Genomic DNA, 24,085 nt, shown 5'->3' on the forward strand with positions numbered 1-24,085 from the left:
CGAAAGAACCAAGAATATGAATCCCTGCAGCCACGAAAGCTTTAAATCAAAATGTTATCAATACTTGAAGCAATAATCAAATGGATCAAACATGTTTTTACAGAAGGAATGGAGCAGGGTTATTGGAGGATTAATGACACAAAATTAGAAATAAAAACTCAGATCCGTTGTAAAAACACTTCAAATTTACGTGCAGAAACCAATGTATCATACTATGAGAATAACGTTTTGCTGGCTGGCTGACTTCCCGGCTAGGGTGAGTGGAGGTCACCCACATCCCACAGCGGTGGGCCGGGTTCGATAATGGCACTGAAGTCGCACCTCCACCCCACCCACTCTCCACCCTAGCAGTGTCCGACATCATACTAGATGAGAAAAGTTTTGCTGACTGGCTGGCGAGCGGGTCACGTACAAAGGACGTGCAAGGCTGCTAGTCTAGTATAAAATAAGATATCTTTCTTCATTTTACAGCAAATTATCTAACACATTTCCTCACACAAGTCTTTTTTCTCAAGATTCACTTCACTCAGTAGTTTGTTTTTCGGCGACGAAACGCGAAATTCCGTGCCTGTGCAAATAGGCAGGGAAATACTTAAAAGTTACAAAATAACGCAGAACGCTCACCCGAATGTATGAAACGTACGCCGCAATTGAAACGAGAAAATAATTCTAAACTCAAGCAACGCATGCGGTTTTCACAAGTTTCAATATAAACCATTTATTATGTTTTGTCACTTCCATGAGGCATAAAACAATTGTGTTCCAACAAAAAAACACAAAGCAAGAACCACTACCAAAAAACTGTAGCTGTAAAACGAAAAAAACACGGCACTTTGTATTTCCAAGAAAAAATTAACTGTTGCAGCAAAGCATTCGGCAAACTTACGTTTTCAACAACAACTTCGTACATTTTCAGTTCTAAACTAGGATATGGGATTCGAACTAAACGGCACAAAAAAACGTGAGTCAATCTTATCCACAAAAAAGCTTCACCTTTACGGGAAAACGTGACAAAGCAAAGCGCCACACCGATGCACACTGGTGTGGACCAAACAGTGCAAGTGTTCAAGAGCTCGAGTCTTTGATCTTCAGTGCATGACCATGCTGTGTTGGAAGACATCATAAAAAATATATATATACACATCAATTACATCAACTTCAAGAAAGCCACACACTCTTATATCAGGAGTAAACTACAGCAAAACACGCTTTGTTATCTGTCACTTTACCATTCGGAACGCTCTAATAACCAGCATGTCATAGACGACAATACAATTCTTCCTTCACGTATCCGTAAAAATTCCAACAGCCATCCGACATCTTGCCGTGCGCTTATCGTAGATCTGTTGTTTACGGGATCTTCAGGATGCTGCAGGAGTGGTGGTGCTAGCGGCAGACTGTCCATACAGTACTGCACTACTGTATATACTGCACTTTAAACGACCCCACTGCTTCTCTGCAATCAACTTAGAATGCTCTACAACTCACCTTTGTAAAACAGTAGATTATTATTTCTTATATCATAGTTGAAACGTAGGCTTAGTTTATTTCTTGAAAAGTTGTATGTACTTGGTAAATGTATGTTGAACTTTTTTGCACTGTACGTATCCAACCGCGCTAATCGCAGGTGGGGGGGAAGGACAACAAATTAAACACAAAAAGCAGTGAAAAAAATAGTTTTCAATCTAGATTTAAAAGTGCATAGGTCTAGTGGCTTCTTAATAAAGGAAGAGCGTTCCAGACGGGCACAGAAGCGCATCTTGAAGCACGTGCTGCAGCGAATGCCTTTGTTCAATAGCCAAAAGCCGCTGCGAGGCTAACCGGAGTTCGCGTGATGGTTTATGCTCCTTAATGAGATGAGCAAGGTATTGTGGTTAATTTGCGGCAAGTACTTTGTGCATACTAAGCGAGACCTCATGTAATCTATTAGTTCGGCAACTGAAAGCCAACGCAGCGCGGCAGCATCATCGCATGACGACGGGACTCGATGACGACGCTCACCGGCTTGTCAAGCACCACGTCGTACTTGGGCAGGGAGCGCTTGACCCAGCAGAGGGGGCTGTACAGATAGTTAAGCAGAAGCTCACGCGAGTAGACGATCCTGCCTTGAGAAGGCAATCGCACAGGCACGCAGCAGCAACAGCAGCAGCAACACAGAAGGGTTTCAATAGAGAAGTTCGGTGAAAAATCTTTCCGCAGCCTCTTTTGCAAAAGCATAAGGCTCTATGCTGTGAGATTTCCAAATAGCACGATGCCAATAACACAACTAGCATAAATTGTGGGAGATGTTAACTACCCCGCCTGGTACTGTCATGGATTCAATCCCAATCCTGACGCCTGTGTAGTAAGTTGCAAGAGGCTTGGACGACGGGGTCGGAGGCACACTTATTTATTAACACCAACTTGTGCACAGTAACGGGTACACACAGCACTTAAAGGGGTATCGTCCCCTTCACTCGTCTAACAGGGAGACACAACGTCTAACCCCGCTAACCTACGCCCGAGTCCTCCACTACGGAGCTAGGGGAGGCTACCTATCCCAGCCCTGGTCAAGCTGGGATCCCGGCACCCTGAGTCTCCAGACAGGCTCTTATAAGAACGTCAGTCTGGGCTCTCGGGGCCACGCCACCGGCTTGCCCTGGTCGGCCCTGACAAGGACAGCGAGCCAGGGGAGCTCCGGGGCCTATTCTAGCAGGTCTTCACTCTTCGCTGGTTAAAGCTAACACTCGACCTCGAGCCCTCCGGCTCACCACCTTTTATAGCACTCGGCCCCCGGGAGGGGCCCGTGGGGGGGGATGCAGGTGCGGACGTCGGTTTGAGCACCTCCTCTGTGTACGGCCCTAACCACGCCCCTTGTGTTTGTTAGCTATCCGTGCCCATACACAATTACACCTCTACACCTGTATTATTGGAGTTTGTGTATTCTCCCCGTGGTCGTGAGGGCTTTTCTCCAGGTCCTCCGGTTTTTCTCTCCACATTTAGAATCAATGTGCGCTTAAGAGTATTTGGCTGCTGCTATACATTTCCACATGATAAGCCACTTCATTGAGCTATCACTTGTGGCCAGGTTGCTTCTGGAAAAGAGCCATTTAGCTCAGTGGGCCTTACCTGGTAAAATAAAAGAAGTTTTAGTTCATATATTAAAATAACAAGTGATCGCAAGGTCACATTGAAGCACATGCTGCTAGTCATCGCACTGCTTTGTAACACGAATAGACAGTAAAGTATCACAATTTTTGGCAAGAGCTATTGTTCAGATAACACAGAAAATATTTAGCAAAGTTTAGTTTTTAAAACATTTTGAAATAATCCTATGCTGTTGTTATTGCGTTGTTCTTTTTGGTGTTGTTAAACACGAGGACCTATAAGGAGGGAACTGTACCATTCTTTGTGGGAATGTCTTCCGGATCTGCAGCCTGCACCGGTGCCGTCGCCAGGCTCAAGCAGCCGTAAAGGGAGTGCAGCGGCGACGCGAGACCCGGCGTATTGCGGGACGCGCGGTGCTCACTGGGAATCGCAGCTCCTGTACGTCAACACACATTTACAAAACAGTAAAAATAAATAAAATTACAATGAATTCAGCAAGGGGGTTCACTGTGCTTTACATGATATGTAAAAACACACAATACACGTAGAACATGAGAATATATTCAGCATTCACTCATTATCCCATCAGCCCATCATCAACTCTGGTGATGACTAAACAAGTAACACTTTGTGGGTAGTCAACAGCCACTCTTCTTTACAGTATAACAGGAATAAAGTTAATCATTTTTACAATTAGCATAAGGCCAGCAACAGATATGAACACAACCGAATGCTTCGAGCTTTACCGATATTGAAAAAAACGAGACAAATGTTAAAACAAATTCGATCATATAAAAAGTGTAAAATAAACACATTCTGATTACCGTCACGTGAAATAAAACCCAATTGAAATGTAAAAAGTCACGTTTAAAGCAGAAACGTTTGTTTTTAATAAAATATATGGAACATTAGGAAAGCGTTTTGTAAAATTCAGCTTAGGCTTGTGTGTGTTATTGGCTTCAGATTTGTGTTAATTACCTTCCTGGGCATCTCTGAAGCAGTTATGGGGGACCAAGGCCTGTGAACGAAAAAAGATTCACGTAGTTTTGCCGCGAATGTGAATACAAACCATTTTTAACGTACGGTCCACGATGTCCCATAGATGTGGACTGATATTGGGATCCAAACGTACAGCTGGAGTCTTAAAGTGTATTTAATTTAACTTAGGAAAGCCTCATCGCTGAATCAAAACACTCCTTTAGGAGGGTCCTACCAAGTTTTTTTTGCAACAGGGGAACACGCAGGTAATTGTTCATCAATGGCAGGCTCTGGCCCATCAATGGCAGGCTCCGGCCCTTGCCAGAGACACTATATTGTTCTTTAGCTATGGGAGGAAATCCGGAGAAACCCATGCAGAACATGGGGGGGGGGGAGAGAATGTACACACTCCACACGGAAAGGCACCTATACAGGAATCCCTCGATTTACGGAAGGGATGCATTCTTCAAAAAGGACACGCGTAAAACAAAATGTCGTAAATCTTAACGACTTTTGCCATCCTCCGAGTACTGAAAACTAGGGATGTGTTTCAGACCATTATTCCAACTATACCCCTTGCCTAAAATTATAGACCTATATCACTTTTTACAATACAAAAATAACAATAATGAACAAATATTAAAATGATTGAATAATAGTTAATACTAAAAATCCTCTTCAGGGAACTCACCAAAAGATCAGCATTTTGGAATGACTGGCAAGGTGCTGTGGAGGTGTCGCTGTTGCACCGTGGGGACATCGTGACGCTGTGGCTGATCGATGCCGCAGCCTCCCAGGTGGTTCATTTAATGATCTCACGGCGCGTGGCCGCAGTGAAATTTCGTAAATGCAGAAATTCAATTTCGTTAATCGAAAAGTGTCTGTAATTTGTCAATTCGTTTACGCGAAATTTCCAAAACCCAACGTTCGGGAATCAAAGAATACCTGCATCGGGAATAGAACCCAGGTCCCTTCTGGCCGTGAGGCACAAGTGTTACCGCCACTGCGGCACACTGCCACCCATTGCGTTTCCTAAATGTGTAATGATTTGACAGAATATTTTTTTTCACAAGAACAATACTTTCAAGCACCTTAGCTTTTGCCTGCTGATCCATGAATATTTTCAGTCGAATGTCTTGCTTTGTGTAAACACATTCCTCCAAGGCTGTGTCTGTTGATTGGAAAAAAGCAAAATATCAAAACTAAATTCAAAATACTGACCACCACCATTCTTACACACTGTGCTGTGAGATTAGTGCTTCTTGCATGTAACCGTGAAAGTGATATTTTTAATGCTCAGAGCTGGAATTTACCCAACTTAAGCACGGAACCAAATTTGTAGGTTTTTTTTTTCGTGCAGTCATTCGTGACCCTCAACTTACGACAAATGAGAAGCGCGTTTTAATCACAAGTGGCTGGGACCCATATTTAAAGGTAGAATTTCAGCGCTGTTGGCTCAGCACTACGAGCCACCTCAGGAAATTACAAATTCCTACCACAGAGACCAGTTTCCATTGGATAACAGCTGTTGTTTTTCCACAAATTGGTAGCTATTTTATCGAAGCCAGAGGGGTTATGAGCATAGTTGAAACTTGAACCTGTCTGAAATTACAAGTCACATGGTCTCCCACAGCAGCAGTTGATCAGGCACGAACCGGAAATGTTGTCATGAATTGGAGAACAACATTTTTATCATTCCCAAAGACAATTCAAATGTCGATTGCCACACTCCTACCAGGGGACACTAGTGGTCCCTTGGCGTCTGCTGACGCGTTGTTCTTCACTCGAGAGCCGTCGGCAGACGATGGTGGCTGGCAGCCGCTTGTCTCTGGACGCGAGAGCAGCCGCTGGCGATCATCCGCGAAGTTCCCATTCCAGGGGCGGGAACACGGCAGCCGCTGGCGATCATCCGCGAAGTTCCTATTCCGTGGGCCGGAACACGGCAGCCGCTGGCGATCATCCGCAAAGTTCCCATTCCGGGGGCGGGAACACGCCATCGCCCGACGCAACAGGGACTTCGGCTAGCGCTCCGGCTAGAATTCCACGGATTGTTACTCCCCGATCGAGCGCTGCTGAGTAATTCACGTTAACCGTGCTAGGGACAACAAAACCAAAAAAAAAATTTGTCAGCTGATAACATCTCTTCGCTGATAATGAGTGGGCTGGTGTCTGTGTCAATTGAACCGGCAATGCAAATATCATGAGTTCTAATACTGGGATAAGTCGACGATTTTAAAGACACTGGCATTTTTTTTTTGCTTTGTTCACAATTACAAATACTTAGGGACCCTGCACTTATTGTCTGCAACATTGATATTTGTCTTTGTTTTGTTGTTGTTCTGTTCACAAGGAACCACGGATCTCCCTTGTAAAATAGCCAGGCAAGCTGGCTAAACAGGATCATCCGGCTAACAAATGAAATACAAGTCAAACTAACTCTCTGTCGTCTGCTAAAGTAGGGGGCACTTTCGTAAAGATGATTAAATTTCAACAAAACCTCACCGTGAAATTGTCGATATTTTGGGGAAAATGGGCCTAATTAATCGATGCGCCGTGTAAATAGCAAGTAAAACGTGGACAAAGGTGAAGATGAAAGGAAGTTATGAATGGCCAGATAAACTATAAGAATCACCCGTGACCGCACTGCCAATGACAATGTTAAGGCTTCACATGCATTGTATAAAATACATCAAACGTTACTTATATAAACACCCTTAAATGATAGGGTTCTTCAATGTTTATTTATGTGCCAATATCTACCTCAATAAAGTAGGCATTCAGTGCACATTCTTAATACGTTTAACGTTGCAGTAGTTTCATAACCGGTTTAAAAAACACACGTAAATTAAGGAATAAATAATACTATAAACCGATATCCTGTACTGCCATCGAAGGCACATTGTCAACATCACCCGGAATGTGGCCGATCTCGGAAGCGAAGCTGGGGCCGAGCCTGGACCGCGTGTGGATGTGCCACGCGCGTGCGTTCCAGGTGCTACAGGCTGCTGCGGGAACACGTGGGGGGGGGGGGGCGGGAACACGTGGGGGGGGGGGGGGCGGGAACACGTGGGGGGGGGGGCGGGAACACGGGGGGGGGTGGGAACACGTGGGGGGGGGAACACGTGGGGGGGGGGCGGGAACACGTGGGGGGGGGGGGCGGGAACACGTGGGGGGGGGGGCGGGAACACGTGGGGGGGGGGCGGGAACACGTGGGGGGGGGGCGGGAACACGTGGGGGGGGGGCGGGAACACGTGGGGGGGGGGGCGGGAACACGTGGGGGGGGGGGCGGGAACACGTGGGGGGGGGGGGGACCACGTGGGGGGCACCCACGGGGACAGTGCCGCAAAGCCATCATTCTACTGTACTCAACCTCTTAAAACTACCAACGCCAAAATGCGCCCGCAAATATATATACAGTATTTAAAAAAGATATCACACTCGACACATTCATCAAGAACACTTTGTGTGTGAGCTTCAAATAAATGGCGACGTTTCGGGCAATGACACTTCGTAGCACAAATGTTTCGCGGGTTTACTCTCCAACACACCGGTGTGCTAAACTAGTACCTGCCTATGGCGGGTTTAACGACACGTGCATATTTATATTTAACCACCCCCCCCCCCCCAAAAAAAACCTCATTAATATTACTATTTGGTTTTTTCGGTAAAGTCACGTAGGTAAAAAAGAAAATAAATTAAATCACGACGTTTCCGAGGCAACACAAGCTTCAGGTCACAGCAAAATTACTGATACAGTAATTGTACCGATACAGTAATTTTACCGATACAGTAATTTTGCTGATACAGTACCGATAGTCATTTTACTGATACAGTACCGATAGTCATTTTATTGATACAGTACTGATACAGCAAAATTACTGATACAGTACCGATACAGTAATTTTACTGATACAGTACCGATACAGTAATTTTACTGATACAGTACCGATACAGTAATTGTACTGATACAGTAATTTTGCTGTGACGGCTCCATCTGAAGACGGAGGCTTGTGTTGCCTCCGAAACGTCGTGATTGAATAAAAAAAATTACCTACGTGACTTTACCGAAAAAACAAAGAGTATGGACCCTTGCAGTCACGAAAACTTCAAATCTAGAACATGTATATTATTAGCGAAATCCCACGTGTTAAAACGAACAAACACAACAGTAGTTTGAACCCCAAGCGTAAACATTACAACCTTGTAATACATACAAAAAGTAACGTTTACACGTTTGTTTCGCAAAGAGTCGTTTCCTTACTCACACGTTTCACTATTCTCGCCTTCGACGTTAACAGCGAAGTCGTCCAGGAGATGGCGGTGCCACGTGGTCTGCCACGACGGCCGGCGTCGTTTCGCCGTTCCCGCTACGCGAGTTTGCAGGGCCACGGATCGCAGCTCTTGAGGCTCGCCTCGAACGTTTTCTCGACGAACTCATCCGTAAGCGTCTTCAAGAATGTTTCCCCTTTGCGAGTTTACGATGCTGGTGCAGAAGTTTGCAACGGTTGCGAGGCCAAAATTTTCGCACGAACGCGTCTCGACGTTTAACGTCTCCGTTGACTTCACTTTATACGGCTCCGCTGGTTGGGTTGCGCTGTCACAATTATACGGTAAAAACGTTATTAATTACTTTAAAATTCCGTTCACAATCAACACTCGGGAGGATAAATTCGTGCAGGCGGGAGCCTGAAAACACCGCGCGCCTCCAATTCAATAATGGCGGCAAATGTTTGCCCCCCTCAGACGTCACCCATTGGGTGAAGTCGCGTCACGTGATCGTTTTAAACTTGGGGAGGGGGAAATAATGGGGGGGGAGGAGGGGCGAGAAATGGCGGCGGCGGGGGGAGGGAGGGGGACAATGGGGGGGGAGGGGGAATTGGGGAGGGGTGAGAAATGGCGGCGGAGGGGGGCAATGGGGAGGGGGGGCGGGGAGGGGGGGAGGAGGGGGTTAAATGGGGGAGAGGAGGGGGGTAAATGGGGGGGAGGAGGGGGGTAAATGGGGGGGAGGAGGGGGGTAAATGGGGGGGAGGAGGGGGGTAAATGGGGGGGAGGAGGGGGTTAAATGGGGGGAGGAGGGGGGTAAATGGGGGGGAGGAGGGGGGTAAATGGGGGGGAGGAGGGGGTAAATGGGGGGAGGAGGGGAAAATCGGGGGGAGGGAGATAATGGGGGGGGAGTGGGTAAGGGGGGAGGAGGGGGAATATGGGGGAGGGGTGAGAAATGGCGGCGGAGGGGGGCAATGGGGGGGGGAGGGGGGCAATGGGGGGAGGAGGGGGGCAATGAGGGGGGGGGGAGGAGGGGGAAAAATCGGGGGGAGGGAGGCAATGGGAGGGGGGCAATGGGGGGGAGGAGGGAGCGGTGGCGCAGCGGTTAGCAACTCGGCCGACCCGAGTTCGATTCCCGGCTCGCGTGCCCAAACACCGGTGAACGATTGTCTGAACAGGTCGTGGGCCTCCCCTAGGTCGACTCAGCCTCAAATGAGCACCTGGTGCGGTGTGTAGTTCAAAAAAACATCGCCACTTGGGAGACAAAGGTGGTCCGGCGTGGCCTTCATAGGTGCTGGCTTACAGCACTTGCCCCAACAGTCTGTGAAGGCTATAACGGGGGATCTTTGTCGGGGGGGGGGGGGGGGGGGTCTGCTCTTCCTTTGCAGCGATTGGATTAACGGCGGCCGACTCTGAGCCAATCAGCGGCACGCACGCGCCGGCTGCACGTGCTGGCGCCCGCTATCAAATGGCGGTCATCTCCATGTTGGGCTCCCAGACGACGCTTGCGGTTTAGACTTTGGCGGCCAAACTGATCGCGGTAAGTTGGTCCATTGGCTTTAATGGCAATTGCCACCAAGGATGGTTGTCATCGCTGGGGATCGCCCTCAGCGTCTTAGAAGGCTGGGAAGGGAGTTGTAGACCTTCACCGTGGCTACTACATCGACGGCTCGCCTATAGGGAGTCGGCTATATAGTGAGCGTAGCAGCTCCATCGAGTCACCCAGTTGTATATCGTCAACCTGTGTCCACCTGATAACATGTCATCGAGTCGGGTGGACAACTTATATAATAAATATATATCTTAAGCAAAAATGCGTCTCTCTGAGTGCTACACTACACATACATCACCCCATGCAGAGTCTTCGAGATTGGAGTGTTAAGTACGGTGCACGAAACAGTGTAACTTTTTACAGTAGGATATTTATTGTTGTCTATTTGTATGTTCATGCTAATTTCATATAGTAAACAATTTTAAAACATATACACAACACCTAGAAAGATAACGTTATACAAGAATATGCAAAATAAGCTATTTTAAATAATGATGTAGTGATTATCAGGCGTTTTTGAAAATCCGGCAATCCCTTCCCTCCAAACCCACCGGATAATCGATGGTCTGTATTTTTATTTTACCTAGTAAGGCCCACTGAGCTATACAGCCATTTTTCATAAATGACCAGGCTACACGTGATAGCTCAACAAAGTGGCTTATCATGTGGAAATTTATAGCAGCTTCGGGGCCACTTCCTGGAATCGTAGAGTTTTGCCATTACTCGTACGGTACATTTCATTAAAGCGTGTTTAAAAAAAAGTATTTTAAAATATTACTTTTTGTGTGTTTAGCTTGTCCTTCTCCCGCACCTCCGATTAGCGCGGTTAGTCACGTATGGAGCAAAATAAGTTTAACATACCATTGGAACCTCATTTGCCAGTAGCAAAATATGATAATTGTTTTTTACCCTTTTAGCTGGAAACAAAACTGACACCTTTTTTACAAGGAGTCATGTTTGCATTGACCACAATACCTGCAGTGGAATGCAAACAAAAAACATAACTCTGATAATGCATGCACTGTCCTTGACATACACCCGTACAAGTGAAGCGAGTTGCTGGTCTCAGCCCCATCACGAGTGATTGCACTCAATAAAAAAACCATCACATTCAATTTTGTTCCGGCTAAATTCTGAATCAACTCTTAACAATTAAAATATCGAATTGTCATGTGAGGAGCCCTCCCTCTCGTGTACAGGGCAAGTGCTGCCCTCTACTGTGTGCGGACCAGAGTGTCACCGGAATAAGGGATCTGAGATGGAGCTCAGTTCAGTTTCATGTATTAGGTATAGCCCTGTGAGCCATTCGGCTCTTGAATCGGGTGCAAGCGCAACAAACAAAAACATGAACAAGAAACATCTTAAAGTGACTATGCGCAAACAGAAAAATCCAGGAAAAAATAGCAAAGTATCGATTCAAAGCTTTCGTGACTGCAGGGGATCATCTTCTTGGTTCTTTCGGTAAAGTCACGTAGAAGGGAAGTAATAAAATAATAAAAATAAAACATAATAAAATAAAATAATTCTCACGACGTTTCGGCTACAACGCAAGCAGCCGCCTTCAGGTGAAGAATGAGACACTACCAAGCTAGGAGCTTATATATAAGCTGGGTTGGAGGTGGAAGAGCGCCTTAACAAAAATAATGTGCATATGAAGAGGAATTTAGCATTTCCCATGAATATGCTAAATTCCTCTTCATATGCACATTCTTTTTGTTAAGGCGCTCTTCCACCTCCAACCCAGCTTATATATAAGCTCCTAGCTTGGTAGTGTCTCATTCTTCACCTGAAGACGGCTGCTTGCGTTGTAGCCGAAACGTCGTGAGAATTATTTTATTTTATTATGTTTTATTTTTATTATTTTATTACTTCCCTTCTACGTGACTTTACCGAAAGAACCAAGAAAAAAATAGCAAAGTCTTCTAGAAAAAGCACCGTATATCAATGCTGTGTGCAAAAATCCCAGTGGGATGCAAGTCAAACAATAACAACCATAAGACATTTTGATTTAAAGCTTTCGTGACTGATGATGATTGCTTGTGTTGCAGTCGAAACGTCGTGAGAAGTTTTTATTGTTTAATCTTTTATTATTTTATTATTTCCCTTCTACGTGACGTTACCGAAAGAACCAATAACAACCATAACTACCTCACTTGGTATGCAGTAGGTCGTGAAGTCGATCCCGATCTTGATGTGTGGATTCGCCACTGGGGAGACAAAGGCGGTCGGACGTGGTGCTGGCTACCCACCCTCTTGTGTGCCGTTGCCGGCTTTCATGAAGTGCTACTCGCTAATAGCACTTTCCCCAAGTCTGTCAAAGCTATATGGGGGATCTTTGAGTGTGTGTGGAAGTGTAAGAGTTTACTGATAATAAGTAGCGCTCTGCTCATCATAAAATCCTCGCGTTCGTTCCGCCGGTTCCTGACAGTAAATACATATTCTGACATTCTGATTCCTCACCTTGTTACACGAAATCAATCTGAGACTTGAACTCACTCATAAGCTCATTCAATGCTGTACTCGAACTTACCCAGTTACCCACCATCTCACTTGTTCATTCACTCACCATCTCATTCACCCACTCACGCACACCCGCGCATTCACTCACCATCTCATTCACCCACTCACTTATCCACTCACCATCTCATTCACCCACTCACTCATCCACTCACCATCTCATTCACCCACTCACCGACCCGCTCAGCCACTCATCATCTCATTACCCACTCACTCATCCACTCACCATCTCATTCACCCACTCACTCATCCACTCACCATCTCATTCACACACTCACCGACCCGTTCAGCCACTCATCATCTCATTACTCACTCATCCACTCACCATCTCATTCATCCACTCACTCATCCACTTACTATCTCATTTATCCACTCGCCCACCACTCATCCACTCACCATCTCATTCACCCACTCACCCACCTGTGGTGGACATTTCACGATCCTCTGACAGGATCGAGTCCACCTATCGGACAAGCACCGTTGACTTCCCCACAAAGTGGTACATATTTGATCGACCCCGGAGGAATGGTATTTTTTTTAAACAGGAACTGCACATTTAGTCCTTGAGCCAGACGAGATATCGGTACCACACAAGGTGGCACCACTTCAATGGTGCCATTTTATTTGTGACACCAACAGAAGTAAAATAATACACGATAACCTTTCCAAATGAGCAGCTGTTTAATTTTTCTCGCAGGAAACCTGTTTTTGCACCTATCGCAATCACGCCTATTTGCCCGGACGTTACAAATAAAACATTCCAACACCTCTGCTGTTAATTAAGACAATGAATAATTTACTAAATGGATGTTTATCCCCAAGGCATGTATGTCATACATATTCTTGCATTTATTCACACTTGTTCTTCAATTGCAGTGACTTAGTGAAGTCTGGAATAGATTGGCGCTATCTGTTTTCCTTCCGTTTCTAGCAGCTTGTTTGCTCATGATCATTTGCTGGCAGGTGAGGCAAGTACTGGTGGTTCTGTATATTTTCTGTTCAGTAAAGATAGCTAAAGTGATAACTTTACCCTCAATGTATTGTTAATGTACCTGTTGAGATTATTAGTTAAGGCCAGCTACTACAGGCAAATATGATTTTTGTTAAGTTTGTCAATTTTTATATTTTTTTATATTTGCTTCTATAAATTGTAAACTTTCGTTACATGCACACAATTATTAATTCATGATTAAAATAATAAAAACTAACTATTAATATTTTATAAATAGTTAGTTTTTACGATTTTATACAGATTTCGCCAAGTAAACAAAGCATTTTTTGCATCTTTCAGCGCAATTTTTCTCCGCATCTTAAGAAATAACCTAGTTGAATTGCCTATCATTGGCAAGCTTATTCTCTGGAGCAGATGCCTAGCTGAGTCATACATGGCTATTTACTTTGCTGTCATGGCAATAAGAGGGGGAACACACAGGTAGACCTCTCCAATCTCATTGCTACGAGCATCACAATGCCAGAACTGGCATTGCGATATTCTCAAACTGGCATTTTGCATGCCGAGTTTGACAACTCATGAATCATAATAGGTAAAGACACATAATTCTACATACTGCTTCCTACTTGGAATATCTCAGAGGGATTTTTTTGTCATTAAAATTTTATGTGGTATTATATCTAAAAAAATTGGCGAAAATCTGTTTTTAACATCTGTCAAATGTCCATAATCAACGTTTTTGGGTTTAGATCGCGTTATTTATAAATGTGTCGTAACCCTCCACCACCCGACACGGCCAATCAGTAAAAAAGTGTCATGTTGACAAAAGACAAATAGTTCACTGTTTTAGCCCACCGGTGTGTTGAAGCATGAAACCACAACATTTACAATTTGAGTACGACGTTTCGCTGGTAATTGCATCCAGCATCATCGGGCAATTCGCCAGGTAGAAACCTGTTCAGCCACATGATCCTGGTGACTGAAAGCAGGAACGTGAATATGAAGGATGTCCTTGCCCACCCACTGGGCCCACTGCCATGGGCACTGGCAAATGCTGATTGGTCCCTACGAAAAACAAGACTGCACTTGCCAGGGAGCTTGAAAAGAATGTGTCTCCTGCAGAAGACATCCCAACCCCATCTACTTCCATCATTGATGGGATGAGCCTGGTCCAAAAAAATGAATGGCAACAACAAAACCTTTGTATAGGTGGCAGAGTCAGCCTTGACCCAGGTCCTCCACGAGGGGGCACAGAGTGAGATTGATGTTGTTTTTGATGTCTACCTACAGACTTTGATCAAATATGCTGAACGACCGAACCGGGGTGCAGACACCACTCTCCAGTACAAGAACCTTGCAGGGGGACACCACGTCCAGCAGTGGAGAAAATTCCTGTGCAGTCCCTCCAACAAGACCAGTCTCATCAAGTTTCTGGTGGAAGAGTGGAAACTCCCACGAGACAGAGAGATGCTGCATGGAAAGGTGTTGTACATGACCTGTGAGGAAACCTGCTACAAGTTGACAGAAGATGAGTGTGAGGAAGTATCAGAGCTGCACTCCACGCATGAAGAAGCTGACACCCGTCTGCTCCTGCATGCATTGCATGCAGCAAATGTGGGCTCACAGGCAGTTATCATCACAGCTGAGGACACTGATGTCATGGTGCTTTATCTTGGCTTCCAGAAGGACATCACCTGTCCGATCTACCAGAAGTGTGGGACACAGAACCGCATACGATTTGTCGATATCAGCAAACTGGCAAGGTTACTTGGGAGACAGCATCTGTGACAGCCTAATTGGCTTACACGCCTCCACAGGCTGCGACACTGTCAGTGCATTTGCCGGTCGAGGGAAGCTGAATGCCCTCAAGATGGCGAGAAAGGACACTTCCTGCCAAGAGACTTTTAGTCGACTGGGGCAGTCATGGAATGTGAGTGATGAGCTGTTACAGAAAATTGAACAGTTCACCTGTCGCATGTATGTTGCTAATAGCAGCACTGATGAGGTGAACCAACTGCGCTACCAGCTCTTCTGCACCAAAAGGGGAGAAGTCGAGTCCAGCCAGCTGCCACCATGTAGAGACTGTATCTTCACGCAAGTTCAACGAGCAAACTATCAGGCAGCAATCTGGAAGTGCTGTCTGCAGGCTGACCCTGTGGTGCCAAGCCCTACTGAGTATGGATGGACAGACGATGATGGCAAGCTGGCCATTTACTGGATGCGCTCCCCACCGCAACCAGATGTGGTCTGGCAACGGCTAGCATGCAAGTGTGTGCGTTCATGTAAAATGCCAAGCTGCACGAGCCTGTCAACCTGTGCAGGTTACAGACCTGCAGTAACCAAAAACTGCAGGATGATCCAGAACCTGACTTTGAACTCGGTGAGTCAGATGGCGGGATAGACGAGCAGTTTGATGAGTGACACAGGGTGGGGGATTCTAATGGTATTACTATCTACTTAGTCAATGATACATGTAATCCATATATATCGTTAGTGATGGGTATATGTGAAGATTACATTATTGTTATCAAGCTCTGTGTGCACTTATATGGTGTTAACAAGGGTAACCAAGTCCAGAATCACCACACTGTGCATCAATTGTATAGCAGCTCCCAAGGTCGGTAGTTGATACAGATACACGTGTGTGCAGAAATGTGTAAAGTGCTTAACTAAATGTTTTATTTTGACCGGGCAAAGCCCACTGAGCTGTAGACCATTCAGAAGCGACCTGGCCTCGAAGGATGCCTCGACGAATTGTCGGCTTGTAATGTAGAGATTTAGAGCAGCCACAAACTCCAAACGCAAGTTGATTCTAAATGTGGAGAAAAATCCACGCGACCTACAGGGAGAGAGACATCGCAAACTCCAAATACACATCAGCAGCAGGCGTCAAGGGTCGGGATCGAACCCACGACCTCCTGCACACCAAGCGAGGTAGTCAACATCTCGCCATCGTTATCAATGCCAGTATCGTGGACACGCGCAGTGCAATCACTCCCCTCTTGTCCCACACTGCATTTAGACTCTTACTATGCACCGACATACTTCACCACGCCGGTCACGAGTGCGGCGGGTTGGTGAAGGGGGGGGGGGGCACACACGAGTACAGTACAACGCGTCTCGCGAGGAGCTACGCGGCGAGGGGCTTGAGGCTTGGCAGGGCGATCGGGTGGGCGAGAGACGCCGACTGGCGCCGCAGGAGTCGCGGTCAGTGATGATTTCCGCCACCCCAACGTGGCCGACCAGCGGCCAGGTCACGGCCAACCATCTCCCACGGCCTGCAAGGCGCGGTGTGGGGTGGGGGAAGAGGGCCCCTCATCCAGCAGTGGATTGACCAAAACAAACAAAACAATGAAACCACCTTGGCAGTGTCACCGGCGTGCGTCCTTTGCAAGAGTCCTCACTTGCGTATGGCTCTTAATCTGTGGACTGTGCCAAACCCAAGGGCCCTCATTGTTACTGCCCCAGCTTGGGTCACTCAGCCAACACTGCCATCGTCACAACCACCACCAAACCAGCGGCCACACCTCGCCAGCAAGTGTAATTATTTTCTTCTGAGTAGTCTTTTTCGACAGTGTTACATGCAAATGTACAATAATTATTCGTATTTACGTGTTTAACAATGCTTTCCCTTCGTCGTTGAACCGTAACATATTTCAATAACACTGGGAATTTAAATACAGTATTGTTCGTCAACAAGTAAAGCAGTCACCACCGATATCATAAATAAATCTTTGCCGTATAAACGTGCACCGACATCAGAACAATTTACTCCAACACAAAGGCGTATGTGTTTTTATTCAGCTTCGCTTAACTCACCGTTGCACTCTTACACGGTCAAGTTGGTGGCACGACTGTTTTCGCCGACAGGATTGAACTTCTCGCCTTTACGGGTAACCACCATGCGATCAAACAGGTGTTATAGGCTGCTTGCAGGGCTACGTCAACAGAGGGCAGTGCATAAATATTCATTGTTGTACCGTACTATGCTCCAACGTCTATGCACCATCCCACCACGCATTAACCAGCGTGGTGATGTATGGTCAAATGACCGCCGCTGCCCGCGTGGCATGGGCCAAGCCCATGCCAATCTCCCAGTGTCACCCAGTTGTATAACAGAAGGGATTACATATCAATAACATTGGGTGTATGTGTACACCTTTAAGATTCTGTTTTCAAAACAGTTTTAACTGTCCTTCATATACAGCATTATCATAAACACACCAGATTTCTTTAATACCGTGGTTTGCTCAGTGAGTAACGAAAAAGTACAAAACATTAATATATACCCTACTGTTTCAAATGAATACTGCAGAAGTTTCATTTTTTATGTAAAACAGCAGTCAGCTTTGTTAGTGCGCTCCAAAAAGTGGAAAGGGACTCCCCCCATTACACTCTGATGAACATCCCAGCCTGGGTTTTCCTTATAGTACCCACTTTAATAAATTAATCAACTGACCTGGCAGATGAAAAATGTGTCACTGGCAACAATCATGCCGTTGGAGGAGTTGCCAAGCCATACAAACCCCACATTACCCAGACTCCAGTTCTCACACGCCGACCTAAACAGAATGCAGGGTGAGCAATGTGTACGTAAAATAAAAACGTCCCAGTCTCCACTAATCTAACCAAGGGGAAGACCTGAGCAGATGGTGCGTGACAAGAAGGGCAGATCTTTGAGATTGCATGTCCACTGCGGTTCAGCAGCTGCGGTATCTGGTAGAGGGTAGAAAGCATTTGCTGTGGCATCAATGGCTTTGGCCTTGATGACATCTTGATGCTTGAACGGAGATAAGAGCACTTTGCTACATACATCAACCATTTCCCCGTACACACGTTGAACTTCTTTCGCGCCGTGCGTGTGCAAGGGTCGTTCCACGCTGCAGATATAGCGCGATTTGGTAAACACGGCAGTGTGCGTCGAGATGGGGAGGAGCGACTGGAGTTACTGGAAGACCTGCCACACAATCCTACGCGTCTTAGATGTTCCGTTTCAAAAATGCACACAACCAAGAAAAAGTTAAATAACCACCCTTCATGTACGAGTCGGCGAATCTTCCCTTTAAGAAGGGATAGTCAACTCCAACGGGGTGTTTTTCACGGTTAAATGAAAGCTGACGCAGATTCTAACTGGCGGGGAGGGGGGTGGAAGATGAATTTGCATGACTGTGTTGGGCACAGATATGCTCACACGTGCGCATCATTAAAAATTAAAAACATTATCACGAACATTCGTGTTCTTCTTGTCACGTGTCACGTTGTTACACTTCATCTGAAACTCTCACAGCACGTCGTCTTAACATCACATTGTGCCAGGAAATGGCCCCAGAGGAGGAGGTGTCAGTCACTGCAGTCTCCCTCCCACATATCGTCAGAGCGCTCTTGTATGCCCTTTTCAATGATGCAACAATAAAACTTCACTTTCAGTCTCCAGCTCGGGAATATGATGACGTTAAACCCCATTTTTATTCCCCCCCACGTCAATATATCCTTTTCGTGCTCTCGGCACAACGTCACAAGACAAAGTATCCATTGAAATTTCATACAAAGCAATGCCACCCTTCATTTTGGGAGAAAGGCCCGTGGAAGCGGATACCACAGAACTATTTCCAAGATCCCTTCAAGTGGACCTTTGGTCAGCACTTTTCCCCACCCACCCTGCTACAAAGAGCAATGTTTGTTTCATGAGTTAATCTGAAACTTTAATCTTCAGGAAATGTAGTCAAATCGAGTACGGAACCAATTTAGCCTTTTTTTCCCGTGCAGTCACTCATGCTCGAGCAGAGCCCATCAACTCACTGCACTTGAGAAGAATGTGGTTTAACCACAGCCAGCTGCCCGGATTGGAACCCGAGATCTCAGTGGTGCCAGCTCAGCCTCTAACCTCTGACATCTGAGCCACTCCACCAAAATGGAATCACTGGTGGCCGTGCCATCGCATGTTACTGGGCTGAAGCCATCGACTCAATAAACCCCCGAGGACCAGCAAGTGGCAAGCTAATCAGACTCAAACCCCCGCAGACTTTCAGCTCAAGAGTCTCTGACGGGACGTTTACAATCTTCCCCCACCGCCGCCCTCCCCCCATCCCGAGCCGCGCATCGCGTCGTCACGCGTGTTTGACGCGCCCCAGCGCGACGTAGTAGCTGCTGCAGTCGTCCAGGCAGTGCCAGCCGATGGGACCGGCCTCGCAGTCGGCGCACGCCAGGTACTTGACGTTGGCCCCGGCGAGCGTGTGCGTGAAGCCGACGTTCTCGAAGGCGTACATGTCGTTCACCACCCAGTGCTGGTTCAGGAGCTCCGGTTCTGGCGCCACACCTGCCTCCGCCGCCGCCACCACTGCCGACTTCTTCATGCTTGGCAGCGTCATCTGATAATTATAACAATGATAATAATCTTTGCATTCATACAGCGCTTCGATACACTCCGCATATCAAAACCGCTTTATGTAAATTGCTGCAAGTAGATGTATTAATGGCAGAGCGCGCGAGACGCGCGCCTTGGGGGTGGGCGTTTAAATGCCCTCCCGCGACAGCGTCCGAAAAGAGACCAAATTTAGCATAGGGGCGTCTTGGCCAAAAATTTGAAAATGACAAGACCCTGCAAAAATATCTAACTGGGATTACACAGCAATATCAGCAGCCCTACTGTGAATCAACTGGAGACGATGTCTTTTAAACGGCACCTTGTGCTCTACGAATTACGTGAATTAAGAAACATGCCCTATTATCACCTCATATGAACAAAAACAAGGATAAAGATGGTGATTACCCATCAAGGTGGGGAGTGTCTCGTAAAGCTGTAAAAATCATGGAAACCAGTGAAGAAACAACAGGACTGGATTTCAATACCTTGATAAAAAAAACACTCAGCACAAATAAGTAAGCAACCTTGCTGCCTTCTAACTCATTCTGAATGAAACTAAATAATGTTCAGTGTGTTAGGGAGGAACACCCCAAGGAAATTTCGATTTAAAGCTTTCGTGACTGCAGGGATTTATCTTCTTGGTTCTTTCGGTAAAGTCTCGTTTTCACCTGAGGACGGCTGCTTGCGTTGTGGTCGAAACGTCGTGAGAATTATGTGATTATGTTTTATTTTTATTATTTTATTACTTCCCTTCTACGTGACTTTACCGAAAGAACCAAGAAGATGAACCCCAAGGAAAGTGTCTTCATGCTCAAACAGCCAAGAAGTCAGAGGTGGTGCTCATCTATTTACAGCCCTAAGCCAGTGGTGGAAATTCCACGGTAATGTGCCAGGACCGAGTCTATCTATAGGACAACCACGGTTGAATTTGCCACAACGGGGCACTCAGAAGTTACATTGACCCCGGAGGTCGATGCAATGATCGGTCGATTCAAAGCCCTCAACCCCCCCCAACGAGGATTTTAACTCACAAACTTGAGATTGCGAGCCGCTGACAATCTCGCAGTGGAGATCTTGCAATCAGTGGAGAGCTACAATCTCACGGTGTAGAGTGACAATCTCGTGGTGGAGAGTGACAATCTCGTGGTGGAGAGCGACAATCTCGTGGTGGAGAGCGACAATCTGGTGGTGGAGAGTGACAATCTCGTGGTGGAGAGTGACAATCTCGTGGTGGAGAGTGACAATCTCGTGGTGGAGAGTGACAATCTCGTGGTGGAGAGTGACAATCTGGTGGTGTAGAGTGACAATCTCGTGGTGGAGAGTGACAATCTGGTGGTGTAGAGTGACAATCTCGTGGTGTAGTGACAATCTCGTGGTGGAGAGTGACAATCTCGTGGTGGAGAGTGACAATCTGGTGGTGGAGAGTGACAATCTCGTGGTGGAGAGTGACAATCTCGTGGTGGAGAGTGACAATCTCGTGGTGTAAAGTGACAATCTCGAGGTGTAGAGTGACAATCTCGTGATGGAGAGTGACAATCTCGTGGTGGAGTGACAATCTCGTGGTGGAGAGTGACAATCTCGTGGTGGAGAGTGACAATCTCGAGGTGTAGAGTGACAATCTCGTGATGGAGAGTGACAATCTCGTGATGGAGAGTGACAATCTCGAGGTGTAGAGTGACAATCTCGTGGTGGAGAGTGACAATCTCGTGATGGAGAGTGACAATCTCGTGGTGGAGAGTGACAATCTCGTGGTGGAGAGTGACAATCTCGTGGTGGAGAGTGACAATCTCGTAGTGGAGAGTGACAATCTCGTGGTGGAGAGTGACAATCTCGTGGTGGAGAGTGACAATCTCGTGGTGGAGAGTGACAATCTCGTGGTGGAGAGTGACAATCTCGTGGTGGAGAGTGACAATCTCGTGGTGGAGAGTGACAATCTCGTGGTGGAGAGTGACAATCTCGTGGTGGAGAGTGACAATCTCGTGGTGGAGAGTGACAATCTCGTGGTGGAGAGTGACAATCTCGTAGTGGAGAGTGACAATCTCGTGGTGGAGAGTGACAATCTCGTGGTGGAGAGTGACAATCTCGTGGTGGAGAGTGACAATCTCGTGGTGGAGAGTGACAATCTCGTGGTGGAGAGTGACAATCTCGTGGTGGAGAGTGACAATCTCGTGGTGGAGAGTGACAATCTCGTGGTGGAGAGTGACAATCTCGTGGTGGAGAGTGACAATCTCGTAGTGTAGAGTGACAATCTCATGGTGGAGAGTGACCAATCTCGTGGTGGAGAGTGACAATCTCATGGTGGAGAGTGACAATCTCGTGGTGGAGAGTGACAATCTCGTGGTGGAGAGTGACAATCTCGTGGTGGAAAGTGACAATCTGGTGGTGGAGAGTGACAATCTCGTGGTGGAGAGTGACAATCTCGTGGTGGAGAGTGACAATCTAGCAGTAGAGAACTGACAATCTCGTGGTGGAGAGTGACAATCTCACAGTGGAGAGTGACAATCTCGTGGTGGAGAGCGACAATCTCGTGGTGGAGAGTGACAATCTCGTGGTGGAGAGTGCCAATCTCGTGGTGGAGAGTGACAATCTAGCAGTAGAGAACTGACAATCTCGTGGTGTAGAGTGACAATCTAGCAGTAGAGAACTGACAATCTCGTGGTGGAGAGTGACAATCTCGTGGTGGAGAGCTGACAATCTCGTGGTGTAGAGCTACAATCTCACAGTAGAGAACTGACAATCTCGTGGTGTAGAGCTACAATCTAGCAGTAGAGAACTGACAATCTCGTGATGGAGAGTGACAATCTAGCAGTAGAGAACTGACAATCTCGTGGTGTAGAGTGACAATCTAGCAGTAGAGAACTGACAATCTCGTGGTGTAGAGTGACAATCTAGCAGTAGAGAACTGACAATCTCGTGGTGGAGAGTGACAATCTCGTGGTGGAGAGCGACAATCTCGTGGTGTAGAGTGACAATCTAGCAGTAGAGAACTGACAATCTCGTGATGGAAAGTGACAATCTCACAGTAGAGAACTGACAATCTCGTGGTGGAGAGCGACAATCTAGCAGTAGAGAACTGACAATCTCGTGGTGTAGAGTGACAATCTCACAGTAGAGAACTGACAATCTCGTGGTGGAGAATGACAATCTCGTGGAGAGTGACAATCTAGCAGTAGAGAACTGACAATCTCACAGTGGAGAGCTGACAATCTCGTGGTGTAGAGTGACAATCTAGCAGTAGAGAACTGACAATCTCGTGGTGTAGAGTGACAATCTCACAGTAGAGAACTGACAATCTCGTGGTGTAGAGTGACAATCTAGCAGTAGAGAACTGACAATCTCGTGGTGGAGAATGACAATCTCGTGGTGTAGAGCTACAATCTAGCAGTAGAGAACTGACAATCTCGTGGTGGTGGTGGTGGTGTCGCGCCACTCGTCAACCTGCTTGTGGACGATGGCGGCGGCGCGCGGCCTCAGCACTTGCGAGTCGCACCGCGGACACAGCACCGCCTTCGCGTTCCGGCCGTCCTCCGTGAGCACGCCGCTCAGATCTTCCGCGTCCATCGCTCGTACGCGACTGGCACACGCAACTATGAGAATGGCTCCCTTCAAATCGTCGTCGTCGTCGTGGTCTGACGGGGAGTAAATGGGGAGACGAGCGAGAGACGGACACGGCAGGGCCCAGCTGTGAACCCAGCAACGCTCACAGCCACAACCACATTCCCTACAACGCATAAGGCCGCACTCACCCCCCACCCCCCCTCCACGGCACCCTCTGATTGGTTGCCTCCGCGCGCGCCCTCTTATGTGGACTACGGAATTCGTGGGTCTCGTGATTCCTCCCCCCCCCCACCTCCAGTGCGCGGAAGCTACGGGTCGCCGCGAGGCGCCGCGCGCGCAAAGAACGCGTTTTTTTTTTTAACCCCGAGGGCCTAATATTGTCACAGCGTCAACGGCCGTGGTCGATCCACTGCTGGATGAAGACACCCCCCCTCCCCACCAAGCCGTCGCCTTTAAATCGGTCTATTTATTTTTAAATCGTCAAGTTAGCTGTAAGTAATAATGATCCCGATTTAAAGCTTTCGTGACTGCAGGGATTCATCTTCTTGGTTCTTTCGGTAAAGTCACGTAGAAGGGAAATAATAAAATAATAAAAATTTTACATAATAAAATAATTGTATAATATTTAATTTGTATTATTTAATAATAACTAAAAGAATGTTTTGTTTTATTATTTATTATTTCCATTCTACGTGACTTTACCGAAAGAACCAAGAAGATAATGATCCGTTCAGCATTGCGGAAAAGCATCGCCGTCCATGGCCTTGAAGTTGAAGTTCATTTATTAGGTATAGCCCTGTGAGCCATTCAGCTC

General features: G+C 46.8%; 2 protein-coding genes across 5 annotated transcripts; both read right to left on the reverse strand.

Annotated features, from left to right (window-relative positions):
• Nucleotides 1-709: 709 nt before the first annotated feature.
• LOC133355967 (uncharacterized) lies at nt 710-9,641 on the reverse strand. 4 transcript variants are annotated; one of them, XM_061573429.1, is made up of 9 exons: nt 9,549-9,641; nt 8,331-8,659; nt 6,978-7,067; nt 5,801-6,160; nt 5,157-5,236; nt 4,066-4,105; nt 3,383-3,523; nt 2,002-2,105; nt 710-1,104 (listed from the first exon to the last, which is right to left on the reverse strand). In XM_061573429.1, exons 4-9 carry the CDS (start codon nt 6,060-6,062, stop codon nt 1,066-1,068), a joined length of 666 nt encoding a protein of 221 aa, XP_061429413.1. In that variant the 5' UTR covers nt 6,063-6,160; nt 6,978-7,067; nt 8,331-8,659; nt 9,549-9,641; the 3' UTR covers nt 710-1,065. The 4 variants fall into 4 exon arrangements, with proteins under 4 accessions (XP_061429413.1, XP_061429414.1, XP_061429411.1 ...); XM_061573430.1 differs by lacking the exon at nt 9,549-9,641 and having other exon boundaries at nt 2,002-2,059; nt 8,331-8,794; XM_061573427.1 differs by lacking the exon at nt 9,549-9,641 and having other exon boundaries at nt 8,331-8,794.
• A 7,497-nt stretch (nt 9,642-17,138) lies between these two features.
• On the reverse strand, nt 17,139-23,437 carry RABIF (RAB interacting factor). Its single transcript, XM_061573328.1, has 2 exons — nt 23,152-23,437; nt 17,139-19,717 (listed from the first exon to the last, which is right to left on the reverse strand). The coding sequence occupies exons 1-2, from the start codon at nt 23,272-23,274 to the stop codon at nt 19,457-19,459; spliced, it is 384 nt and encodes a 127-aa protein (XP_061429312.1). The 5' UTR covers nt 23,275-23,437; the 3' UTR covers nt 17,139-19,456.
• Between the last annotated feature and the right edge of the window lie 648 nt (nt 23,438-24,085).

Source organism: Lethenteron reissneri, chromosome 52 (genome assembly GCF_015708825.2).
Source record: "Lethenteron reissneri isolate LAM-NWPU_2019-01 chromosome 52, ASM1570882v1, whole genome shotgun sequence".
In the NCBI taxonomy this organism is placed as follows: Eukaryota; Metazoa; Chordata; class Hyperoartia; order Petromyzontiformes; family Petromyzontidae; genus Lethenteron; species Lethenteron reissneri.

Bases quoted from the DNA above. Each gene is read 5' to 3' on its own strand.
- LOC133355967 (XM_061573429.1), bottom strand. From the start codon at position 6,062: ATGGCGTGTTCCCGCCCCCGGAATGGGAACTTTGCGGATGATCGCCAG. The intron at 5,237-5,800 runs GTAGGAGTGTGG...TCCAATCAACAG, and splicing joins GGGACCACTAGTGTCCCCTG to ACACAGCCTTGGAGGAATGT. The intron at 3,524-4,065 runs GTAATTAACACA...GTTGACGTACAG, and splicing joins CTTCAGAGATGCCCAGGAAG to GAGCTGCGATTCCCAGTGAG.
- RABIF (XM_061573328.1), bottom strand. From the start codon at position 23,274: ATGGACGCGGAAGATCTGAGCGGCGTGCTCACGGAGGACGGCCGGAAC. The intron at 19,718-23,151 runs GTTGACGAGTGG...TATAATTATCAG, and splicing joins CCGCCATCGTCCACAAGCAG to ATGACGCTGCCAAGCATGAA.